Consider the following 17,895-nt stretch of genomic DNA (forward strand, 5'->3'; position numbering starts at 1 on the left):
GTGTGGTGAAGGTACTCCCACAGTGCTGTTAGGGAGGGAGTTCCAGGATTTTGACCCAGTGACGATGAAGGAACTGTGATATATTTCCAAGTCAGGATGGTGTGTGACTTGGAGGGGAACTTGGAGGTGATGGTGTTCCCATGCGCCTGCTGCCCTTGTCCTTCTAGGTGGTAGAGGTCGTGGGTTTCGAAGGTGCTGTCGAAGCCTTGGCGAGTTGCTGCAGTGCATCTTGTAGATGGTACACACTGCAGTCACGGTGCACCGGTGGTGGAGGGAGTGACTGTTTAAGGTGGTGGATGGGGTGCCAATCAAGCAGGCTGCTTTGTCCTGGATGGTGGCGAGCTTCTTGAGTGTTGTTGGAGCTGGACTCATCCAGGCAAATGGAGAGTATTCCATCACACTCCTGACTTGTGCCTTGTAGATGGTGGAAAGGCTTTGGGGAGTCAGAAGGTGAGACACTCGCCACAGAGTACCCATCCTCTGACCTGCTCTTGTAGCCACAGTATTTATGTGGTTGTCCCAGTTAAGTTTCTGATCAATGGTGACCCCCCCAGGATGTTGATGGTGGGGGATTCAGCGATGGTAATACCGTTAAATATCAAGGGCGGTGGTTAGACGCTTTCTTGTTGGAGATAGTCATTGCTTGGCACTTGTGTGGCGCGAGTGTTACTTGCCTCCTATCAGCCCAAGCCTGAATGTCGTCCAGGTTTTGCTGCATGCGAGCATGGACTGCTTCATTATCTGAGGAGTTGCGAATGGAACTGAACACTGCGCAGTCATCAGCGAACATCCCCATTTCTGACCTTATGATGGAGGGGAGGTCATTGATGAAGCAGCTGAAGATGGTTGGGCCTAGGACACTGCCCTGAGGAACTCCTGCAGTGATGTCCTGGGGCTGTGATGATTGACCTCCAACCACCACAACCATCTTCCTTTGTGCTAGGTATGACTCCAGCCAGTGGAGAGTTTTTCCCCTGATTCCCATTGACTTCAATTTTACTAGGGCTCCTTGATGCCACACTCGGTCAAATGCTGCCTTGATGTTGAGGGCAGTCACTCTCACCTCACCTCTGGAATTCAGCTCCTTTGTCCATGTTTGGACCAAGGCTGTAATGAGGTCTGTGCAGAGTGGTCCTGGCGGAACCCAAACTGAGCATCAGTGTGCAGGTTATTGGTGAGTAAGTGCTGCTTGATAGCACTGTCGACGACACCTTCAATCATTTTGCTGATGATTGAGAGCAGACTGATGGAGTGGTAATTGGTCGGATTGGATTTGTCCAGTTTTTTTGTGGACAGGACATACCTGGGCAGTTTTCCACATTGTTGGGTAGATGCCAGTGTTGTAGCTGTACTGGAACAGCTTGGCTAGAGGTGCGGCTAGTTCTGGAGCACAAGTCTTCAGCACGACAGCCGGGATGTTGTTGGGGCCCATAGCCTTTGCTGTATCCAGTGCGCTCAGCTGTTTCTTGATATCACGTGGAGCGAATCGAATTGGCTGAAGACTGGCTTCTGTGATGGTGGGGACCTCAGGTGGAGGCAGAGATCGATCATCCACTCGGCACTTCTGGCTGAAGATGGTTGCAAACGCTCCAGCTTTGTCTTTTGCACTTACGTGCTGGGCTCCACCATCATTGAGGATTGTTGCATTATTAAGGACCATGTATGTCCAAGGGAAGAAATGTGGGGGAAGAGAGTGGGAGCAGTTTCCTTTGGACATTACATGTAGAAATGATGAACTGCTTTTACAAAGAACGAGTTTACAATTTTGTCTCAATGCAGAGAGGAACTCCTCCACCATGGAGTCAGTAAATTGTTACCTGTAAATAAAACTGATTTTTTCTTTCCTCATTTAAACTACAGGTCACTGTGGAAAAGGTCCTCAAAATAATGAAGGAGAATGCAAACAAGGCTTTGACTATAATTCTCACTGCAGTTCCACAGATTGCATGCATGGATTGGTCTGAGAGCATCAAGAATTTGAGAGTAAGTTATTGAAAATACAACCTAACAGCAATTTGATAGATCACAATGCAAATGCACAAAGCACCTTGTCTTTGTAATGTGGCTGCGTGTGAACCCCAATCCTTGGCTGTAAGGCAAGTGGCCACAAACCCTGGCCTTTTTTGAAGCATGAAACAGACTCCAAGTGAAAGAGTGTCGAAGAGATGGCAATAACTGTGCAGATATTTCCCTTTACTATAATTGTCAAATTGTCTCAGTTGGTAACATTGTTGCTCTAGTTCAGAAAGTTGTGGGACTGGATTTTGTCAATGGGGAGCTTTTTGAGGCGGGACTCCCACTTGTCGGGTTTTAGTTCCGTCTCCATCGACTTGTAGCCAACCCACGCTATATTCCCTTGATTGACCTTGTTAAGCCCGCCCAGCGAGCTTAGCAGGCCGATTAAGGGAAAGCCGGTTACAGGTGATGTCAGCGAGTGACGTTTCATCTGTCAAGAGCTTTTGACAGATGAAATGTCAGTGTTTGACGGCTCTGTGAAGCTGTCAAACACTGACGATCTGTCTTCTAAGTTGAGTCTTTACTCAAGACTCAATTAGAAAGCCTTCCTGACCAGAAAGCAGAAGGCTGCAGCTTTTAACAGATCAGCGGCCATTCTGCTTCCTGTGCCGGTGAGCTGAGGGACTCCCGAGACCTGAAGGGAGGAAGCCTGCAGGAAGAAGTAAAGGTAAGTAAAACTTATTAAAACACTTTACACACACCTCACACACTTACCTCTGCACACATGCACCCATCACTCACCTGCACATCTCGGCCCCTCCAACCCCCGCAGACTGACGGCCCGCCTCGCTGACCCTGGCGAGGTTCGGAGCTGTCGGGAAGCCCACACTTCAGGGCTCAAAATGGGGATTAGCCGAAAAACTGCCTGTTAACTACCTGTTAAAAGGCAGTTAATTGGCACTAATCCCCTTCCCGCCTCGAGGAGACGGGACCCGGCGCGGGTCGGGTACCCGCCTCCTGGGAAGATGGCACGGAGGTGGGGTGGGATGGGTACCCGCCCCAGATTCTGCCTGCCCAGGGCTGGCAAAATTGCCCCCGTGGATTCGAGTCCTGTGCCATAATCCAACCGCGTATCAGAAATTCAGGCACACAGGTCACAATTTTCCAACCATTATTTTAAATGGTCGGAAAATCACGGGCATTTAGGGTTAGGGTTAGGGTTAGAATTTCCGTATGCACTCTTGACTGGTGAGGCACCCCACCAGAAATCCAAAGTTGGAAAATTATTTTTAGCATTTTTGGCTTTCATTTTAGATTTGCAGTATTCACAGTTTAAAAACTAAAAACCGTGGGGCTGTCCCTAGTGTAAAAATTAAGAGAAATTAATCCCACAGTTAAGAACTTACTTAAGTGTCCTGAATTCCCCTCTGGCATTTCCTTTTGTCCTGTAGGAAAAGAACTAGAAATACTTTCAACAGAGTGCTTTGGGCTCTTGTACACACACACTAATTGTAGGGAAAGTCCATCAGTAAAGGCTCGCCTACACATTGGAAAGTACCGAGTGCCTAAAATGTCAATACATCTGTTTTCTTCAATGGGTGGCTATTGCCTGGCTCCATCTGCCACAGGCCCATTTTATAAACAGATTGAAAAGCTACAGGCCCATTTTATAAACAGATTGAAAAGCTGTCATTCTTGTTAATCAGCTTTTAAAATTATAGTGGATGGGCATACCCAACAAGATTAAGCAGTCCAGAAACATTCTTATAATTTGAAAGGAATGAAGGTGACTCCTAATTGTTTTTGTTTAGTAAATAGTTTTACGTATCCTCAGACTTTAACCATTTACACACTTGTTGCCCTCAAAATAAAAGTTAACATGTATATGTAATTTTTCTTTGTGCTTTTTGAACGCTTCTTTATGAGCACTTTTTCACCAAGTACAGGCACTTAGCATTCCCAAATCGGGTATAACATATGCCAAAGAAAGGCTCACTCAACTCAGCTCCAAAATTGGGGAAGATTTCCTCTTTGTGCCACATATAGTGAAATCAAAATACTTTTTTCAAGAACATGTTTACTATTTTGTTACACATAGCACATGGAGGAAATCTTCCCAAAACGTATTGGCCCAGAAATTTGGGTCGGGGGCTTCCCGCGGGTGTAAGCCCCCGACCTGCACTTACCTTGCGCGCCGGCCGTTGAGCTGTGGGCCCCCGTGAAATTCCGATCCGGGGCCTGGTCCAGCTGCCGGCGCGCAGTGCTTGAGTATCCCAGGGGCGTAGTTAGTTTGATGCGTCCCCTGGGATCACGTAGGCCTTGGAGAGCCAATCGGAGCAGGGAATGCTCCATTCATAAGTTTGACAGGAAGAGCTGTCAAAACTTATAAATACGACGGCCCCAAAACATCACTAAATCTTCAAATAAATTTTTTTTTAAATCACATTTTTAAAATAAACTATAAATTACATGAAATAACTTTTAAACAATAATTTACATTTTTGAAAAAAATAATTTTATTTTCTAACGGGGCTAAAAATAAACTTACCTTTCTTTAAAGTATGTGATAAAAATGATAACATCCGGGAAGTTATGTCATCACTTCCTGTGAACTATGAACTATGAACTGTGTACATACCTCACTTCCTGTCATATGTCACTTCCTGTTGGACTGGTATAAATACTGGTCTGTTCAGTATTGTAAGAGGCTTCTACCAGAGGCATGGTAAAGACCTCTCTTGTGTATATAGTGTGTTTATAAGTTACTTAAAGCTTACTTTAAAGTTACTTGATGGTAAGTCTCCTTTTTCTTACATCAATTTAAGTAACTTAGTATTTACACTGACAAATACTAGACCTTCAGACAAACTCGGAAGTTAAGGATCCAGGGAACCACCCATCATGGAGAAAATCCTTAGACCTATTCGTCTGGACTTGGACCCGAATACACCAGCAGCTGGCAGGGTATGGAAGCATTGGTATCGTACTTTTGAGAATTTTCTGGATGAATGTAAAGCGGATGCTCCTGCTAAATTGAAGATACTTGTCAATTATGTGACCCCAAAAGTGTTCGAATATGTTAATGACTGGGATAGTTACGAAGAGGTGATTCGGGCACTTAAGAAACTGTATGCGAAGACCCCAAATGAGGTCTATGCTAGACATCTACTGGCCACAGCCCGACAAGGGCCAGGGGAATCAATTGATGAATTCCTGCAAGAACTTCGCAGGCTCAGCGTAGATTGTAACTTTCAGGCAGCCTCAGCTGAGCTGTACCGCCAAGAAATGATTCGTGATGCTTTCATCTGCGGGATTGCCTCTCCATTTATACGCCAGCGTCTACTAGAAAGTAAAACACTTGAGCTACAAAAAGCTTTTGACCTAGCTTGTTCACTGGATTTGGCAAAGAGAAATGCAGACCTCTATCAGCTGCCCAGATCTCGATCTGCTGCTGTAGCTGCAACCAGACAATTCAAGCGGTCTCAGGTGAACCCTATCATGGGGGAATCTAATTCTGATAATTCTGATGAAGAAGAGGAGGACGACCCCACTTTAGCAGCCTCTTGGCAATCTAGGAAGGAATGCTTCTTTTGTGGAGATGCTTTTCACCCTAGGAAAACCTGCCCTGCTCGCAATGCAATCTGCAGTTATTGCGGGAAAAAAGGACACTTTGCTAAAGTTTGCCTATCAAGGGCCTCTACGAGGGCCAATCCAGCTAAGGCCTACCGAACTGCCCCAATTAGGGCCTATCAAGATGCTCCAGCTAGGACCTATCAAGCTTCCTCTCGAGCTCTCTCCCGAAGAAGCACACCGAGAGTTTTAGCCACTCTCTGTGCAACGACACCAATTACAGCTGCTTGCCCACAGAACCTGTCTCAGGCAGCCACAAAAATTTCAATTAAAGGGCATACCTTAGATGCCTTAATTGACTCAGGAAGTACTGATAGTTTCATTAAGGAACAGATTGTTGCGAAATTGAAACTACATGTCTTCCCATCGGACCAGGCAATTGCGATGGCCCAGTCATCACTTAATACCAGAATCTCCGGCTTTTGTGTTGTTGATATGACACTTCATGGTCGTATGTATCCCTCCACCCGACTTTCGGTGCTCAAAGACTTATGTAGTGATCTCCTCTTAGGGCTGGACTTCCAAAAACAGCATAAGAAACTCACCATTGAGTTTGGTGGATCCAAACCCGGACTTACTGTTTCTAATATACCATCTAAATTACCATTTTGTGCATTATCAGCAGCTTCACTTGATGAACCCTCATTATTTGCCAGTATTCCGCCTCAATGCCAACCGATAATAACGAAATCGCGGCGCTTTAATCAGGAAGACCAATCTTTTATTGCGGCTGAAATCTCTCGACTTCTAGCAGAGGATATCATTGAACCATGTTCGTCGCCCTGGCGGGCTCAAGTCGTCATTGTCAAGAACCCTCTAAAGCCTCACAAACAGCGACTATGCATCGATTATTCGCAAACCATCAATCAATATACCGACTTGGACGCCTACCCATTGCCACGCATTGATGATATGGTTAATAAACTGGCCAAATACAAAGTGTTCTCAACTTACGATTTAAAAAGTGCCTATCATCAGTTACCCTTGAAGGTCTCAGATAAGCAGTACACAGCCTTTGAGGCTAATGGACGGCTGTACCAATTTCGTCACCTCCCTCTGAACAGATCTGCTGCCTTGAGCAGGTATTTTCTCTCTGTGGCATGCCGGCTTATATTCACTCAGATCGGGGTCCATCCTTTATGTCAAGGGAACTCAAGGACTACCTCTCAGAACGGGGAATTGCTACAAGCAAAACAACACCATACCATCCCATCGGAAATGGGCAGGTAGAGAGGTATAACGGTATCATCTGGAATTCCGTACGTCTCGCTTTAAGATCTCGGGGCCTACCAGACCAGCAATGGGAAACAGTGCTTCCGGATGCATTGCACTCTATACGGTCCCTGCTTTCTACAGCCACAAATACTACACCTCATGAGCGGTTCTTTGGATTCCAGCGTCGCTCATCTCATGGGACATCACTCCCGTCATGGCTAACTACTCCTGGACCTGTATTACTCCGAAGATACGTTCGGACGTCTAAAAATGACCCTCTTGTAGACGAGGTCGAACTAACCGATGCCAACCCCACCTATGCAAACATACGATATTCCGACGGCCGAGAATCTACCGTATCATTACGGGATCTGGCTCCCTGCCCACCAGGACCTAGTGGGACATCGGGTGATGGCATTTCACCAGGAAACTCTTGGGACCTATCGGGTACCCCTCTCCAGGATCCTGATCGGACACCAACTAGCTTGGTGCCGGTAGAACCCCGTGCTCAAGGTTGCGACCCTCCCAGTACCGCGCATGAAAGTACTGATCCGCCACAGACCAGCTCTGCACCTCCCTCTGAACAGAGGCAGTCCGACTTTGAACCTATTGGGGCTCGTACTCGAAGCCATGATCTCCCCGACCCTTCACAGGGCAATCCAGGCCACACAGACTCTGACCAATGGCCAACCGCATGTAAGCGGACCAGCGACCCTCTACGACGGGAATCCAAACGGGTGCGACTCTTCCTTGTTCGGCGGCTGCGGACCAAAAGGTAGACCACAGCCTCCTAATCCTGCAGGAGGGAAGAATGTGATAAAAATGATAACATCCGGGAAGTTATGTCATCACTTCCTGTGAACTATGAACTATGAACTATGAACTGTGTACATACCTCACTTCCTGTCATATGTCACTTCCTGTTGGACTGGTATAAATACTGGTCTGTTCAGTATTGTAAGAGGCTTCTACCAGAGGCATGGTAAAGACCTCTCTTGTGTATATAGTGTGTTTATAAGTTACTTAAAGCTTACTTTAAAGTTACTTGATGGTAAGTCTCCTTTTTCTTACATCAAAGTATTTAAAAATTATAAACCTGTGGAAAAAATGTTTTAATCTTAATTAATTCACCACTTACCTTGTAAAAAGCAGGCCTTACGCCTGCTTTTTAAATGTGTAAATTCTGCAGACTTACCCTCCCGGAGAAACCTGCAAAAAAAAACTAAGTTCGATGCGCACGCGCAGCCCCTCCGGCGCACACGTTCGAACTCTGAACCCCTTTCAGGGGAACGGAAGTGCCGGTTTCCCACGCATGCGCAGTGCATGCAGTAAACCGGCACTTCCATTGGGCCTACGGGTGAGTACCCCATGCGTACTCACCCGTGGAGATCCGAATTTCTGGGCCATTGTACCTGTCATTCTTGGAAGAGCAGGAACTGTGTGATGGAGTTCTAAACTACATCAACAGGATATAAATGAGATGAAAACCAGATTCATTCCAACGGAAAGCTAATTTATTGAACAACAATGGCTACTTATACAACCCTACGAGTTGCAGGGAAATTTTAGGAGGGTGAAGCCTTCACTAGATGCTGAAGGTGAAAGGTGTAGACAAATTTGTACTGCACCACTATGACGTTTTCTGTTTTCCACACCAAGCATCTTTATTGTCTTTCTGAATGAGATTATGAATTTAGTTTCAAATTATGGGCAATTCTGTGCCATCAACTCATGCACTAGAACTTAATTTGTGACTGCCAAAACTGATTTTGTACAGGACCCATACAGTTAGCAGAGGGAGGAGACTTTCATGGGAGGCAGGGACGTTGCTTCATGGGGCACTGGCACCAGTACTGGGGAAAGAGGGAGCTGTTCTGTTGGGATGGGCTCTGTATGGGATCGTCCTGACAAATCGAATAACTAGGGCAGTAGACAGGCCTTTAAACTAATGAAGGGGAGGTTGGGAAGCTTCAGGAAAGAGTAAATTTAAAAGCAGCAAGAGAAATGTCAAGGCTCTAGAGCAGAGCAGAGTTTTGGGTAAAAATAAGTAGTGGGGCAGGAAGGGACAGAGAGAGTAACAAAGGTAATAGGGCATTAATGACTAAGGTGACATCAGGGAAAAATAGAAAAAAGTCAAAACTAAAAGCACTATATCTGAATGCGCGAAGCATTCGCAACAAAATAGATGAATTAATAGCGGAGGTAGAAATTAATAGCTTTGATCTACTAGCCATTACGGAGACGTGGTTGCAAAGTGACCAAGGTTGGGAATTAAATATTCCAGGATACTTAACTTTTAGAAGAGATGGGCAAAATTGAAAAGGAGGAGGGGTAGCCCTGATAATAAAGGATGGGATAAAGACAGCAGAGAGAAAGAATCTAAGCTCTGAAAATCAAGAAGTAGAATCAGTTTGCGTGGCGCTAAGAAAGAGCAAGGGCAGAAAACATTGGTGGGAGTTGTTTATAGGCCCCCAAACAGTAGTTGTAATGTAGGGCAGAGTATAAATCAGGAAATTAGAGGCGCATGTAACAAGGGTAATACAGTAATCATGGGGGACTTTATTCTACATATAGACTGGGCAAACCAAATTTGCAGTAATAGTGTGGAGGACGAATACATGGAATGTATGCAAGATAGTTTTCCAGATCAGTATGTTGAGGAATCAACTAAAGAACAGGCTATTTTAGATCTATTATTGTGCAATGAGAAAGGATTAGTCCATAGTCCACAGAAGATAGGAGCAGGAGTAGGCCATTCGGCCCCTTGAGCCTGCTCCGCCATTCGATGAGATCATGGCTGATCATCCAAACTCAGTACCCCGTACCTGCCTTCTCCCCATATCCCTTGATACCTTTAGCTCTAAGAAATATATCTAACTCCTTCTTGAATATATTTAAAGACTTGGCCTCAACCGCCTTCTGTGGTAGAGAATTCCACAGGTTCACCACTCTCTGGATGAAGAAATTCTTCCTCATCTCTGTCCTAAATGGCTTACCCCTTATCCTTAGACTATGACCCCTGGTTCTGGACTCTCCGACCATCAGGAACATTCTACCTGCATCTAGTTTGTCCAGACCTGCCAGAATTTTATAAGTTTCGATGAGATCCCCTCTCATTCTTCTAAACTGCAGCAAGTATAAGCCCAATCGACCCAATCTCTCCTCATACGTCATTCCTGCCATCCCAGGGATCAGCCTTGTGAATCTTCGCTGAACTCCTTCCATGGCAAGAACATCCTTCCTCAGATAAGGCGACCAAAACTGCACACAGTACTCAAGGTGTGGTCTCACCAAGGCCCTGTACAACTGCAGCAGGACATTCTTACTCCTGTACTCAAACCCTTTCGCTATGAAGGCCAACATACCATTTGCCTTCTTCACCGCCTGCTGCACCTGCATGCTTACCTTCAGCGACTGGTGCACAAGGACACCCAGGTCTCGTTGCACTTCCCCTTCTCCCAATCTATTGCCATTCAGATAATAGTCTGCCTTTCTGTTTTTGACACCAAAGTGGATAATCTCGCACTTACCCACGTTATATTGCATCTGCCATGCTTCTGCCCAATCACCCAACCTGCCTAAATCATCCTGGAGTTTCTCGGTATCCTCCTCGCAGCACACACGCCCACCCAGCTTTGTGTCGTCTGCAAATTTGGAGATATTACATCTAGTTCCCTTATCTAGATCATTAATGTATATTGTGAATAGCTGGGGTCCAAGGACCGATCCCTGCGGTACCCCACTAGTAACTGCCTGCCACTCGGAAAAAGACCCGTTAATTCCTACTCTCAGCTTTCTGTCCGCCAACCAGTTCTCTATCCAAGTCAATACCTTGCCCCCAATCCCATGTGCCTTAACTTTACACGCTAATCTCTTATGCGGGACCTTATCGAAAGCCTTTTGAAAGTCCAAATACACCACATCTACTGGTTCTCCCTTATCTATTTTCCCAGTTACATCCTCAAAAAATTCCAGTAGATTAGTCAAGCACAATTTACCTTTTCCAAATCCATGTTGACTTTGTCCGACCCTGTCACTGTTTTCCAAGTGCTCAGCTATTACATCCTTTATAATGGACTCTAGCATTTTCCCCACTACCAATGTCAGGCTTGCCGGTCTGTAATTCCCCGCTTTCTCTCTACCACCCTTTTTGAATAGTGGGGTAACATTAGCTACCCTCCAATCCATGGGTACAGTTCCAGATTCCGGCGAATTTTGGAAGATGATCAGCAATGCATCTACTATTTCTAGGGCCAGATCCTTAATACCCTAGGATGTAGATTATCAGGCCCTGGGGATTTATCGGCCTTCAATCCCATCAATTTCCCTAACACCATTTCCCTACAAATACTGATTTCTTTCAGTTCCTCCCTCTCATCAGACCCTATGTTCCCCGACATCTTTGGGAGGTTATTTGTGTCCTCCTTTGTGAAGACAAAACCAAAATATGCATTTAATTGGTCTGCCATTTCTTTGTTCCCCATTATAACTTCCCCTGCTTCTGACTGCAAGGGACCTACACTTGATTTCACTAATCTTTTTCTCTTCACATATCTATAAAAGCTCTTACAGTCAGTTTTTATGTTCCCTGCAAGCTTACTTTCATAATTCTATTTTCCCCTTCTTAATTAATCCCTTTGTCCTCCTTTGTTGAATCCTGAACTGCTCCCAATCCTCAGGGTTACCGCTTTTTCTGGCCAATTTATATGCCCTCTCCTTGGATCTTATGCTATCCCTAATTTCCCTTGTTAGCCACGGTTGAGTCACCCTTTTTGTTTTATTCTTATCCCAAACTGGGATGAACAACTTCTGTAGTTCATCCATGCGGTCTTTGAATGTTTGTCATTGCCTATCCACCATCAACCCTTTGAGTGACATTCCCCAATCAATCCTACCCAATTTGCGCCTCATACCATCGTAGTTTCCTTTATTTAAATTCACTACCCTAGTCTCCGAGTCAACTACTTCACTCTCCATCCTAATGAAGAATTCTATCATATTATGATCGCTCTGACCCAAGGGGCCTCGTACAACAAGATTGCTAATTAATCCTCGCTCATTACATAATACCCAGTCTAAGATGGCCCGATCTCTGGTTGGTTCCTCGACATATTGTTCCAGAAAACCATCCCGTAAACATTCTAGGAATTCCTCTTCCACAGTATTTTTACTAATTTGGTTAGCCCAATCTATATGTAAATTAAAGTCACCCATGATGACTGCTGTGCCCTTACTGCATGCTTCTCTAATTTCCCTTTTAATGCCATCCCCAACCTCCATATTACTGTTTGGAGGTCTATATACCACTCCTACTAACGTTTTCTGTCCCTTGATATTTCTCAGTTCTACCCATACAGATTCTGCATCATCAGAGTTAATATCCTTCCTTTCAATTGTGTTAATCCCCTCTTTAACCAGCAATGCTACCCCACCTCCCTTTTTTGCCTATCCTTCCTAAATATTGAATACCCCTGGATGTTGAGTTCCCAGCCTTGGCCACCCTGGAGCCATGTTTCTGTAATCCCAATCAAATCATATTCGTTTACCTCTATTTGCGCAACTAATTCATCCACCTTGTTTCAAATGCTCCTTGCATTAAGACACATAGCCTTCAGGCTTGTTTTTTTAACGCTCTCAGACCTATATGAATTATTTTTTACTGTGACCATGTTTGATTTAAACCATTGAGTTCTTTGCCTTCTAATTTTGTTTTTCTCCTTCCTGTCTTTTGCTTTTTTCCTTGTTTCCCTTTCCTCTGTCTCCCTGCTCAGGTTCCCAAGCCCCTGCCACTTTAGTTTAAACCCTCCCCCACAGCACCAGCAAACACTCCCCCTAGGACATCGGTCCCGGCCCTGCCCAGGTGCAAACCGTCCCGTTTGTACTGGTCCCACCTCTCCCAGAACCGGTTCCAATGTCCAAGGAATTTGAATCCCTCCTCCTTGCACCATTCCTCTAGCCATGTATTCATTTGAAATATCCTCCTATTTCTACTCTGACTAGCACGTGGCACTGGTCGCAATCCTGAGATTACTACCTTTGAGGTCCTATTTTTAAATTTACCTCCAAACTCCCTATATTCTGCTTTTAGGACCTCATCCCGTTTTTTACCTATATCGTTGGTGCTTATGTGCACCATGACAACTGGCTGTTCGCCCTCCCCCTCCAAAATGTTCTGCAGCCGCTCCGAGACGTCCTTGACCCTTGCACCAGGGAGGCAACACACCATCCTGGAGTCTCGATTGCGGCTGCAAAAACGCCTATCTATTCCCCTTACAATTGAGTCCCCTGTCACTATAGCTCTTCCACTCTTTTTCCTCCCGTCCTGTGCAGCAGAGCCACCCATGGTGCCAGGAAGTTGGCTGCTGCTGCCTTCCCCTGATGAGTCATCCCCCCCAACAGTATTCAAAGTGGTATATCTGTTTGAGAGGGGGATGGCCACAGGGGATTCCTGCACCACCTGCCTGCGCCTCTTACTCTGCCTGCTGGTCACCCATTCCCTTCCTGCCTGTACACCCTTTACCTGCGGTGTGACCAACCCGCTAACTGTGATGTTCACGACGTCCTCAGCATCGCGAATGCTCCAAAATGAATCCATCCGCAGCTCCAGTGCCGCAATGCGGTCTGTCAGTAGCTGCAGCTGGACACACTTCCCGCACACATGGTCGTGTAGTAAAGGGGCCCTTAGGGAAGAGTAACCATAATATTAAAAGAATTTTATATTGAGTTTGAAAGTGATTTAGTTAAATTCAAAACTAGGGTCTTAAATCTAAACAAAGCAAACTACGTAGGTATGAGGGGCGAGTTGGCTAAGGTAGATTGGAAAACTACATTAAAAGGTATGATGGTAGACAAGCAATGGCTAGCATTTAAATAATTAATACATCATTTACAACAAATATACATTCCTTTAAGGCACAAAAACCCCACAGGAAAAGTGGACCAACCGTGGCTAACGAGAAGTTAAAGATAATATTAGTTCAAAGGAAGAGGCTTATAATGTTGCCAAAAAGAGCAGTAAGCCTGAGGATTGGGGGGATTTTAGAATTCAGCAAAGGGGGACCAAGAAATTGATAATGGGAAAATAGAATATGAGAGTAAACTAGAGAGAGACATATAAACAGAACTGTAAAAGCTTCTATAGGTATGTAAAAAGGAAAAGATTAGCAAAAGTAAATGTGGGTCCCTTACAGGCTGAGACATGAGAAATTATAATGGGGAATAAGGAAATGGCAGAGAAATTAAACAAATACTTTGGGCAGGATTTTCATTGAGCCGTGGAGGCGGGATTGGAGGCATAGGAACACAGAAGATAGGAGCACGAGTAGGCCATTCGGCCCCTCGAGCCTGCTCCGCCATTCAATGCAATCATGGCTTGGAGGGGTCGAGATATCCGGTGTTCAGGTGAGTGATGGGTGCATGAGTGCAGAGGTAAGTGTGTTTGGTGTGTGTAAAGTGTTTTAAAAAGTTTTACTTACATGTACTTACCTTTACAGCCTTCTTTCCTTCAGGTCTCGGGAGTCCCTCATCTCACCAGCACAGAAAGCAGAATGGCTGCGATCTGTCAAAATCAGCAGCTTTCTGTTCTGGAGGGATCTCTAAATCATCCTGAGAGGAAGGAATTAACTTAGAGTACAGCCTGTCAGTGTTTGATAGCTTCAAACAGCTTTCAAACGCTGATATTTCATCTGTCAAAATCTCTTGACAGATGAAATGTCAATCTGTGACGTCACCTGTTGCAGGGTGGCCCTTAATTGGCCTGCTGAGCCCGCTGGGCGGGCTCAACAAGGTCAATCAAGTGAAAATCATGTGGGTTGGCCACAACTCGATGGAGGCGGGACTACAACCCTGAGCAGTTCTCATTTTTGTCTTATAACGGATCATGATATCTTCAATTTTCTTGCATTTTGTATCGCTATCTCTTTGTGGGATCAACACGGTTATTTAATTACATGTATAAAGTATTAGAATGAATGTGGGCAATCAGTCGTTTTGTCTCCTGATGCAGACTGTCGAGGCTCACAATGAGAATGGGTCCATGGGTGAGGTGTCAGAGGATTTCTGGTACCCGTGGAGCCATTACCCAGCATGAGTCAGTAACATCAGGAAAAGAGAGGGAGAACATTTTGGCTGGGGGGGCAGGGAAAGATCTTTCATTTCTTGACATATTATGACTGCAGTTAGATCACAATATATAGAGCAATAAGTAAGCCATTTTCACACAAATGAAATCTATCAGTTTTTTAAAATTTCTTATTATATGTATGGCATGGGAAGACATAGATACATAGAAGATAGGAGCAGGAGTAGGCCATTCGGCCCTTCGCGCCTGATCCGCCATTCAATGAGATCATGGCTGATCATCCAAATTCAGTACCCGGTCCCTGCCTTCTCCCCATATCCCTTGATCCCTTTAGCCTTAAGAAATATATCCAACTCTTTCTTGAATATACTTAATGAACTGGCCTCCACCGCCCTCTGTGGCAGAGAATTCCACAGGTTCACCACTCTCTGGGTGAAGAAATTCCTCCTCATTTCAGTCCTAAATGGCTTACCCCTTATCCTTAGACTATGACCCCTGGTTCTGGACTCCACCGGGCATCAGAAACATCCTTCCTGTATCTAGTCTGTCCAGGCCTGACAGAATTTTATAGGTTTCGATGAGATCCCCTCTCAATCTTCTAAACTCCAGTGAGTATAAGCCCAATCGACACTATCTCTCCTCATACGTCATTCCTGCCATCCCAGGTATCAGCCTGGTGAATCTTCGCTGCACTCCTTCCATGGCAAGAACGTCCTTCCTCAGGTAAGGCGACCAAAACTGCACACAATACTCAAGGTGTGGTCTCACCAAGGCCCTGTACAACTGCAGCAAGACATCCTTGTTCTTGTACTCGAACCCTCTTGCTACGAAGGCCAACATACCATTTGCCTTCTTAACCGCCTGCTGCACCTGCACGCTTACCTTCAGCGACTGGTGTACAAGAACACCCCAGGCTCTTTGCACTTCCCCTTCTCCCAATCTATTGCCATTCAAATAATAATCTGCCTTCCTGTTTTTGCCACCAAAGTGGATAATGTCACATTTATCCACATTATAGTGCATTTGCCATGTTTCTGCCCAATCACCCAACCTGTCCAAATCGTGCTGGAGTTTCACGACATCCTCCTCACAGCATACCCTCCCCCCCAGCTTTGTGTCGTCTGCAAATTTGGAGATATTACATCCAATTCCCTCGTCCAGATCATTAATATATATTGTGAACAGCTGGGGTCCTAGAACCGATCCTTGCGGTACTCCACTAGTCACTGCCTACCACTCGGAAAACGACCCGTTTATTCCAACTCTTTGCTTTCTGTCCGCCAACCAGTTCTCTATCCAAGTCAATACCTTGCCCCCAATCCTATGTGCCTTAATTTTGCACGCTAATCTCTTATGCGGGACCTTATCGAAAGCCTTCTGAAAGTCCAAATACACCACATCCACTGGTTCTCCCTTATCTATTTTACCAGTTACATCCTCAAAAAATTCCAGTAGATTAGTCAAGCATGATTTACCTTTTGTAAATCCATGTTGACTTTGTCCGATCCAGTCACTGCTTTCCAAGTGCTCTGCTATTACATCTTTTATAATGGACTCTAGCATTTTCCCCACTACCGATGTCAAGCTTACCGGTCTATAATTCCCCGCCTTTTCTCTACCACCTTTTTTGAATAGTGGGGTAACATTAGCTACCCGCCAATCCATGGGCACCGTTCCAGAGTCTATTGAGTTCTGGAAGATGACCAGCAATGCATCTACTATTTCTAGGGCCACTTCCTTAAGTACCCTGGGATGTAGATTATCAAGCCCTGGGGATTTATCGGCCTTCAGTCCCCTCAATTTTCCTAACACCATTTCCCTACAAATACTGATTTCTTTCAGTTCCACCCTTTCATCAGACCCTATGTTCCCCGGCATCTCTGGGAGGTTATTTGTGTCCTCCTTTGTGAAGACAGAACCAAAATGTGTATTTAGTTGGTCAGCCATTTCTTTGTTCCCCATTATAAATTCCCCTGATTCTGACTGCAAGGGACCTTCACTTGACTTCACCAATCTTTTTCTCTTCACATATCTATAAAAGCTTTAACAGTCAGTTTTTATGTTCTCTGCAAGCTTACTCTCATATTCTATTTTCCCTTTCTTAATTAATCCCTTTGTCCTCCTTTATTGAATCCTAAACTGCTCCCAATCCTCAGGATTATTGCTTTTTCTGGCCAATTTATATGCCCTCTCCTTGGACCTTATGCTATCCCTAATTTCCCTTGTTAGCCACGGTTGGGTCACCTTTTTTGTTTTATTTTTATGCCAAACTGGGATGAACAAATTCTGTAGTTCATCCATTCGGTCTTTGAATGTTTGCCATTGCCTATCCACCGTCAACCCTTTGAGTGCCATTCCCCAATCAATCCTACCCAACTCGCTCCTCAGACCATCATAGTTTCCTTTATTTAAATTGAGGACCCTAGTCTCCGAGTCAACTACTTCATTCTCCATCTTAATGAAGAATTCGATCATATTATGATCACTCCGACCCAAGGGGCCACTTACAACAAGATTGCTAATTAATCCTTTCTCGTTATATAATACCCAGTCCAAGATGGCCTGATCTCTGGTTGGTTCCTCGACATATTGGTCCAGGAAACAATCCCGTAAACACTCCAGGAATTCCTCCTCCATAGTATTGTTACTCATTTGGTTGGCCCAATCTATATGTAGATTAAAGTCGCCCATGATGACTGCTGTGCCCTTATTGCACGCTTCTTTAATTTCTCTTTGAATGCCATCCCCAACCTCCGCCTTACTGTTTGGAGGTCTATAAACCACTCCCACTAACGTTTTTTTCCCCTTAGTATTTCTCAATTCTACCCATACAGATGGTGATGCATGAGAAACATAGAAGATAGGAGCAGGAGTAGGCCATTGCTGTATATGTTGTGCATTACGTTTATATGACAATGCACAGCATCTGGAGCACTGAAGGGGAATCAGAAAGTCAGCACATTTTTTGCTTGCATGTTAAATGATTGAACTGCTGAATTATATATATTCTATTA

The 17,895-nt window shown here is 44.9% G+C and overlaps 1 protein-coding gene across 5 annotated transcripts in view; it reads left to right on the top strand.

Annotated features, from left to right (window-relative positions):
• mtap (methylthioadenosine phosphorylase) overlaps positions 1-17,895 on the top strand; it is a 293,107-nt gene that overhangs the window by 268,625 nt on the left and 6,587 nt on the right. For 4 of the 5 annotated variants that reach the window (XM_085984024.1, XM_085984008.1, XM_085984011.1 and 1 more), the window contains exon 7: positions 1,861-1,983. The exons of the other annotated variant lie outside the window; for it this stretch is intronic. In XM_085984024.1, coding sequence (XP_085840150.1) covers positions 1,861-1,983 — 123 coding nt within the window. The remainder of the gene's footprint in view (positions 1-1,860; positions 1,984-17,895) is intronic. 5 annotated transcript variants of the gene reach the window in all.

Source organism: Somniosus microcephalus, chromosome 1 (assembly GCF_052327205.1).
Source record: "Somniosus microcephalus isolate GS21.2 chromosome 1, FLI_Smic_1.0, whole genome shotgun sequence".
NCBI lineage: Eukaryota > Metazoa > Chordata > Chondrichthyes > Squaliformes > Somniosidae > Somniosus > Somniosus microcephalus.